Source organism: Bombina bombina, chromosome 3 (assembly GCF_027579735.1).
Source record: "Bombina bombina isolate aBomBom1 chromosome 3, aBomBom1.pri, whole genome shotgun sequence".
Taxonomy (NCBI): domain Eukaryota; kingdom Metazoa; phylum Chordata; class Amphibia; order Anura; family Bombinatoridae; genus Bombina; species Bombina bombina.
Window position 1 is genome coordinate 257,164,286 of NC_069501.1, and position 9,228 is coordinate 257,173,513.

Sequence of the window (9,228 nt, forward strand, 5' to 3'; positions counted from 1 at the left end):
TAAAAGTATATCACGACATGCAAATATTTTTCTCTTTAGTATTCTTATAGAGTTCTGTTACCATAATATAAGGCTTTACTAATTTTCTATGCCTGTCTATTTTTATGTTATTCTGTTAGAATAAAAGGATGGTATGTTAGGGGTAATATGAACCTGATGGCAGCCATCTTGTTCTTCGCAGCCATCTTGTTCCTCGCAGCCATTTTGTAATGAATAGACTTTATTATACTGGGGTATTATGCAGTGAGAATTATATGCATGTTATGAGTTTCTTTAGCTATTCGGCCTTGCCAATGTACCCTGGCCTAATGCCTAGAAGTAAGATAGAATAAGATAATGTAAACAAGAGGCTTCAGACACTCGGTTGTCTCTGCAGATGGTAGTTTGTTATGACTCTGTAAATATTGTTATGAGAAACTCATGTTCCAGTTTTTCCTTGTAAATTGCTCTGTATAACTGTGTAAGATGACGCGGTCCTAACGTGTCATCCCCTTAACCCTGTATGTCACTATAAGAAAGGCTTGCACTGTGCAATAAACAGAATTGGCTTTCGATCATAATGCTGCGTGGTCTGAGTCATTCTAAGGGGCCCTTATCAGATAATCTACATATGCCTCAGGTGGTACACTAGGCCCCAGGCTTTGGCCTGCGCTGACACCCCCCCGTGGGATTATACACCTTACACCCATGTTGTGCAATACGGAACGGTCATGCTTCCCTCATAGAAGGTGTGATAGCTGGCACCGGACACCTCACGTTTCATCCTCTGGCTCATCAGTGCTTGGCTTACACATGCGGCCAAAAGGAGTCCCAACAGAGCACCGGTTACAATAGCAGCCATGCCAACAAGAATCTAGGAAGGAAACATACTTCAAATTAATTCCGTAAATAGCACTTGCCCGCAGGCACATGCAGCCAATCATTGCTCCCTTGCTTTACCACAATTACCACATTGTCATCTCCCTTAGCTATCACCTCTGCAGGCACGGGGGGGCCCTTTTCTTGTTTCAACCAGACCTTAGCCCCTATGCCCACCCTTCCCCTAGTTTCTGCAGTTTCCTGTTCCGCTATCTCACTGTTGCAGGTGGGAGTAACTATAAGCTTTGCTACTACTCCTAATGCTGACATGTCTCCCTGTTCCTTTCCTCTATTGAGGAGGGTGAGCTTCACTTCCTCAGTTCTTCCAGGGTCTAGCGTTTTTTCCACTATGCTAATACCTCTGATTATGAGAGAGGGCATTGGAACTATGAAACCCACATGTTTGTCAGGTATTTGGACCCCTATCCCTGTTGATATGGTTTGGGAGCTCTCAGGGGATATTGTTACCTGGTCCTGGATGGTCAAGTATATCCCGCCACTAGGAGGGAGCAATTTATCTGGCGCTAAACCCCCAGGGCTAGTTTCCCAACACGTTACCACAGCATGTTGATCTCGACACTCAGTGTACTCCTGTCTGCTTATCATCCTAGACAGTGGGGTCTCACTATCTGTAATAGGACGGTTATTTAAAACATTAATTGCTTCCTCAAGATGGTCCCTCCACTTCTGCAAGGTACCATCCCCTAGCTTCTTTAACTGCTGCTTTAGCAAACCATTCATTCGCTCAATTAATCCTGCTGCTTGGGGATAATAGGGTATATGGTATATCCATTGTATGTACCTTTCTGCACTATATCCCTGTACCATGTGTCCTGTAAAATGAGTACCATTATCACTCTGTATCTGCAATGGAGTGCCATAGAATTTTGTGATTAATTCTAGGGTCTTAATGGTGTTTATCTGAGTTGCTTGCTTACATGGGTGGGCTATGAGGTAGCCTGAGTACGTGTCCACAGCCGTGCACGCGTACTGGCAGCCTTTGCTGGAGGGAAGAGGTCCTATGAAATCTATCTGCCAGATCTGGCCCGGCAGCTTGCCTCTTTTGATATGTCCTTGCACCATGCCAGGAATCTGTCGCTTCCTGACATGCTGACATACAGGACAATTTGCTATCTCTGTTTTTATTACTTCCATAGATAGCTTGATACCCCTTTGCAATGCCCACCTATGAGTCGCTCTCTCTCCAAGGTGTCCACTTTTTTGGTGGGCCCACTGGGCCACACCCTTATTGTCAGCCTCCTCATCCACATCCTCACTTTCCACAGTGGAGACTTTGGCTGCCTCATCTGCAATAGAATTGAACAGCCGTTCTAGTGAATCCTGATTTGTGTGGGCATCTACATGGTAAATAGTCACTGTCTTTTCCTTAACCAATCTGCTGAGTTCCTGCCATATCTGCTTCCCCCACACCTCCTTTGAGTATATCTGGTAGTCTTTTCGTTCCCAGGTGGGGAGCCAGGTGGCTAGCCCATTTGCCACTGACCATGAGTCGGTGTATACGTGGCATTCGCCCTGTTCACAGGCTATGGCCTGATGGACAGCAACTAACTCAGCGTATTGGCTACTTTCATTTTTCCCTGTAGACACCAGCATCTGTTTGGTCACAGGATTGTAGGCTACTGCTTTCCAACTCCTCTGTGAACCCACATATTTTGCTGATCCGTCAGTGAACCAAGCATGGGCTTGCTGTTCTTCTGACAGTTGATCATATGGCACATCCCATTTTACTAGAGACTCCTCTGTTGGTGTCTCCTGAATGGGGGCTGTCCCCTGGAGGGGTTGCTCAGCAACCTTTTCATGCAGTGCGGCAACCCCTTTGGGACCTGTCTTTGCCCTGTTCTGTATATACCATTTCCATTTTATGATGCTTGATTCCTGAGCATGTCCAATCTTATGGGTCTTAGGACTGCCCATTACCCAGTTCATTATGGGAATCTCAGGCCTCAAGAATACATCATGCCCTAACGTTAGCTCCTCTGTTTCCACTAAAGCCCAGTAGCAAGCACATAACTGGCGCTCAAAGGGCGTGTATCGGTCACCTGCCTCAGGCAATTTCCTAGTCCAGAAACCAAGGGGGACTTTCCCTCTCCCTTGTTTCTGCCAAAGGCTCCAATTAGCATGTTCCTTGTGGACAGACACATTTAAATCTATTGGCCCTTCCTTTACTGGCCACAGATCCATCGCCATTTGGATGGCCTGTTTTGCAGTTTCAAAAGCCAACTCCTCCTTAGACCCCCACTCAAAGCTATACTTTTTCCTGGTAACCTTGTAGATGGGGGCTAGTATTTGGCTCAGGTGGGGTATATGCTGCCGCCAAAAGCCAAATAACCCAATGAAGCGCTGGGCTTCCTTTTTGGTTTTAGGGTATGTAAATTCCACTATTTTCTGCTTGGCTTTAGGGGTTATTTCCCTACGGCCATTTGTCCACTGTATACCCAGGAATCGTACTGAGGTTCCTGGCCCTTGTATTTTGGCAAGGGTTGATTTCCCACCCCTTCTTCTTTAAGTGGGTTATCACCTGTTCTAACACTTGTTGCACTACTTGCTCATCAGGTCCCTGTATCATTACATCATCTATATAATGTGTGACCTGCACGTTGGGGGGCAGAGTAACTTCCTCCATGTGTTCTGCCACAATCCTGTGGCAGATCGTGGGGCTATGGACATAGCCCATTGGGAGGCGCGTGAACGTGAATTGCCGTCCCTGCCAGGTGTATGCGAATTGCTCTTGGCACTGCTCCTCTATAGGTATTGTATAGAAGGCATTTGCCAGGTCAATAACCGCATACATATTTCCAGGGTGACGCTGTATATTTTCTATCAGCGTAACCATATCGGGTACTGCTGCCGTTAATGGGGGAGTATTACTATTTAACTCCCTATAATCCACAGTCATACGCCAGGTCCCATCACTTTTCTTGACCGGCCAAACGGGATTATTCCAAGATGTGGTGATAGGTCTCACCACCCCTGCAGCTATTAGATCTTTGATAGTGTCACCTATCTCTTTATGCCCTCCCGGTATTCGGTATTGTCGAATGTATACCCTCTTCAAGGCCACTGGGACCTGTATGGGGGGCATCAACAATTTTCCTACAGTAACGGTTTTGATGGACACATAAGGCCTTACCCCAAAGCTGTACATTCCATCCTCTAACCGCAATGTTTCTCCCTTTAGCACATCAATGCCAATTATGTACTCTGGGATGGGTACGATTAAAACAGAACATCGCCATTTAGGAAGATGCCCTATCTTTAAATCTACCCATGCTTTTGTTGCCTCTATAGTTTTCCCTCCCAGCCCGGTAATTATTGTCTTTTCCCCCTTGAATGCCCGCGGATTTCCCTGTATCAGTGTGGCCTCCGCTCCCGTATCAATCAAAGCCCGCTCACATTGTACATTATTTTTGCTCCAGTGGATCTCTAGTTCCACATGGGGGCGATGATCAAAATAGGCGGCCCTGATACTGGGAGTTTGACCTGATTCCTATGGGTTCTGGAAGAATTCTTCCAGATCACCCAGAGATAGCACATCCAACTCAGGTCCTTGGGCCTCTGGGGTGTTAGCCGGGGCCATGGGGACCTGATTCTCTCTCATCCCTCCCTGGTAACCATATCCCAGAGGCAAAGGCAATCTAGGATATAACCGGGTCTTAGTTGCTGCTTCTTTACTATCCTTTTTTATACTTTCCAACTGATCACATATCAGCTGCAGTATCTCCTTGGTCTCTTTGCTTTCCCCTGTGGTAGGCCTTTGTATATCATCTAGCGTGGGGGCAGAAGGGGCGACTGCGGTACCTGTTATGTGGTCACCGGACTTTCCCTTTTGCACATTTATCCTTTTGCCCACATGCTGTTGATATAACTTCCACATTTCCTTAGTTTCTATCCCATCTATTTGTTCCTTCTTTACCCCTGCTTTGAGGAGTTCTGTGAACATCTCTTTCCTTGACAGTCGGGGAGGAGCATTGGCTCTAGGAGGGGGCGGCCCGCTGCCTTTATCAGGCTTTACTGGGGCATCCCATTCCCCTAGCTCCCCTATTTGTCTTATTGCATCCATTACCTCATAAATGGGATTCCCTGTCTGATTTATCAGTAACGTCATGATTACTGACTTGTATGCTCGGGGAGCCCCACGTATCAAATAGTTTCTCATGGCATTGGTTAGTAGCTCGCGATATGGGGCATACAGGTGTCCATTATATATCGCATGCTTCATAGCCAATTCCTTTAATAATTGGATGGCCTCCTTAATGGAATGCCATGTCCTATCCTCAGTGGGCCAATCCCCTTCTGTGGGATATTTGTCCCTGGCACCGTATGCACACTGAACCAACAATGATGCCTGCGTCAACATACCATCAGCGGCCAGGCCAGGTCTAATTCGCAGGACCTGTTGTATGGCATGATCGCTAGTGATCTGTATGAATTTCAGAATTTCATGGCATCCTGACTATCTAATGTCACGTTATGACCTCCTTGATCGTACATCCGCACGAGCCAAGTTATGAGGTCCTCTCCAGGTTTCTGTTGATACTGCCGTATTATGTCTAACACCTCTTGCTGCGTGTAATCCTCTACTGTGTCTACTCTTTCTGCACCCTCAGGCCCATGATAAACCTTACGCCGTGTAAAAGGGTGAGCTGTCACCCTGTGAGGGTCCCTATCATCCCACTCCTCTCCAGGATCACTACTATCCCAAATATTACCGTCCCACCTTTCAGGGTCCCAATTAGCCCCGCTTTATAATACTGATTGTAATTTACCTTTGCTCAACCTACCACCCTTCTGCTTTACTTTGGCCCTGGCTACCTTAACCACAGCCTGTTGAGCTACATCTTCATAACACTGGCTCTTTTTTAATAGCAATTTATTCTGACTCTGCAGGCACACCGTCTGCTCTACAGCTTCCTCTAACTGCTCGTGTGTCTTTCTGTATGCCTGTAATAACACCCATAATTTCTTATGTAACCTTTCTGTGTCTGAATTTGTCTTAACTTTTACATTCTGTAATCTATTCAACACTTCACAAGGTTCTATTTTGTCAAAAAAATTCAGCGTTATCTGGGAGGTCAGTCCCAGACAAGACTTCCCCTGCTAATTCCTGATATGGGGTCCCCTCCCAAGCCGCAATATTTTGAGGCCGTGAAGGGGGAACCGTTTGTGCTTTCTTCCTAAACATTTTCATAATACCTTCAATTATTGCTGACATCAATCAATAAATTCACAGTAACAATAACAATATACGTTAATATGTATATACCTGTGCAATATCAATTAATTTCATTCCAAGGTGACAATTGTGACTATGTCCATGAAATATCTTTTTATTTACACAGCTTTCATGGCTCATTTGAGGAATTAACAATTCAATTCTAACTAATCCAGAAACATATATATTTATACTCCTGACCGTGCAAGATACAACTATATATTTTTCTGGCTTATTATTTTATCTACAAAGGGGTTTCACTTTCGCTCGGAGCTGCGTCTATCAGCTCTGCACATTCAGTAAGAAAACTGTCAGTTTCTTTGCTCAAGTGATAAACAATTATGTATCCTGCCGACTACGCCAATAATTCTTTTTCAGGATATGATGTTATCATATATCACTTTTCAGCAAGGAAATGACTGACACAGGTTTTCTGCAATCTTATGATAACAATAATGGTTTTATTCTGCACATAATTATAACAACGAAATACCACAAACCACTGTTCCTGATTATAACACTCTATGAAATTGCAATACTCATATAATCATCTATGCAGCTTTCAGTTACATTGAGTTGCCTGCGCAACGACTGATAACAATCTTATGTTGTATTACCACTAAAACAATTCTAGCTAGGTTCAAACAATCAAATAATACATCACCGTGATCCCTGGTTGCATCATCCTATCCTGCCGCTTCTGGGGCGCAATGGGAGGGGACATCTGGGCAATCTTGGACCAGGAGAAAAACAGGCGATCAGCGGGAAACAACACTGAAGATGCGTCCATCCACAGGCCCCAAAAATACACTCAATACACACACCAAAAATACACAGACGCTCAGACACTCAGACTCTCAGACTCTCAGACTCAGACATGATCAGATTGCCTAGATGTACCCCTCTTTATACTGTTTACTTGTGTAACAGTTTTGGCGCAACTCCACAGATCCTGAGACCGCTCCCTCTGAGGTTGGCTATGGCCCAAGACATCTGGCCAGTCTGTCTTAGCCTCAACCAAGCTTATCAGGGCATGCCCAGGTACTATCTCTGACGTATTACTAAACTGTGATGCCGTCATCTTTAGTTTCAAACAAACATGATTTTCTGCTTAACCTTATATATCTGATTATGTGGTCTTATGCAGTTACTTCTGTCAAATACATCAATAATAGTTTTAACAATCTTTCCATAGATATAATTAATAGCTAAACATCATAATGGATTTATTACTTAGCCTATTGCAATTGATATTACTTAGCCTATTGCAATTAATAATAATTCATCGTTTAACAATATTACTAGGCATTAGCCCCTATACCAATGTGTTATCAAGATGTTCCTGAATGTCAGTAAGTAACCCCTGCCAAGGTTGCACCCTTGTTCTGTCTGGGTTTTGACTTCTTATCATCAGCCTCCATCGGTTGTTTACCACTTGTAGCATGACTTAGCGAAATTCACTGTCATCTACTTGAAGTTAATTAATGTCTTTTACTCTGTTAAAGGCACACTCTCTTAAAGGCAAAGTCACACAAGTTAGTGCAAGTGTCTTATGCTTTCACTCTCTTAAAGGCAAAGTCACACAAGTTTAAGCAAGTGTTATATGAGCAATTACTGCAACCACTTTCCTTACATCGGCACAGGAGGAATGTTCAGCAGTCAGATTGACGTAGGGGGTTCCCTCTGCGCAATTAAGAGTTTAGATTTTCGATCTCCTGTGTCGACCTCATCCTCCAGGTCAAGTTCACTGTAAAGTGGGGTAGAACTCGCAGAAACACTGGGTATACCATCAATGAAGTCTACCCTAGCCTCTGTTATCTGCACCTCACATAGAGGGAGTTGAACTGTATCGTACGGGAGGCCTGCGTTGCCCCGTCTGTCTCGAATTGGGAGCGACGGTTGCACCATGGTGGTCTTTAAACAGGCTGAAAAGTCATCATATCTAGCTGACATTTGCACAGCTAGCTCCCGCAAAGCTGCATAAATGGTTGAGGAATTTTCCTCAATGTCGGATGCCATAACTTCTGTAGGCCTCAGAAGCCTGGGCGTTTCTCAAGCCACGATGGCAATAAGTAGTATAGTCCAGTAGAAAAACAAAGTGAGGAGGTCCCCTGATATTGTAGGGGTAATCCTACCTTCCCAGGGACAATTTTAGATAAAGTTGCACATATTTAGCTCCAATTAATCATTATATTAAAGGGACAGTTAACACCAGAATTTTTGTTGTTTAAAAATATAGATAATCCCTTTATTACCCATTCCCCAGTTTTTTGCAAAACCAACACTGTTATATTAATACACTTTTTACTTCTGTGACTAACTTGTATCTAAGCATCTTCTGACCGCCCCTAATCACATGACTTTTAGTTATTTTGCATATAGTGGCATTTTAGCCAATTAGTGCAGTGTCTGCCACTAGCCACGGGCGTGATCACAATGCTATCTATATGGCCTACATGAGCTTGCTCTCCCCTGCTGTGAAAAGTAAATAAAATAGAGGCGGCCTTCAAGGGCTTAGAAATTATCATATATGCCTCCCTAGGTTTGCTTTCAACTAGAATACCAAGAGAACAAAGCAAAATTGTTGATAAAAGTAAATTGGAAAGTTGTTTAAAATTACATGCCCTATTTGAAAAATGAAAGTTTTTTTTGGACTTGACTGTCCCTTTAAATACTTTTCTTCAGGAGCTCTATGAAACACGTCCTCCATGCTTGGTTGATGGCTCCGCCCCCAAGAATAAGGTTATTTCAGAACATTGAGTAAACCCATTATCATGAGAAGTCGGGCCCATCTTGGACCCCAGAGATTCTATATAGATATTGCTAAATTAATATAGCAACTTATCTTACACCAATTCTTGCTAGGCTTCTAGGGGTAGCAAATCAGTATTGTAGGTGCATCTCCATGTTAAAACACGTGCGTGCAGCAATTAAATATCTAAGCTGCCATATGGATTAATCACTCTCCAATAACATATTATGTAAACACATCTTAGCCTATTCCTATCCCAGATAAAGAAGAGACAAATAAATAAAAAAATAAAAAAAAGAGCTGACTCCCATCTATCACAATGCAGAGCTGCCATGGAACTACCCAGACAACAGAACCACCCCCGACACACCCTTTAAAGACTACA

The 9,228-nt window shown here is 43.8% G+C and overlaps 1 protein-coding gene across 1 annotated transcript; it reads right to left on the reverse strand.

The window, feature by feature from the left end:
- Positions 1 to 876: 876 nt before the first annotated feature.
- LOC128652300 (uncharacterized) lies at positions 877 to 4,024 on the reverse strand. The gene is given in 2 exon segments (XM_053705238.1): positions 877 to 3,354; positions 3,356 to 4,024. Coding segments are annotated over 2 exon segments (3,147 nt in total).
- Positions 4,025 to 9,228: the final 5,204 nt, after the last annotated feature.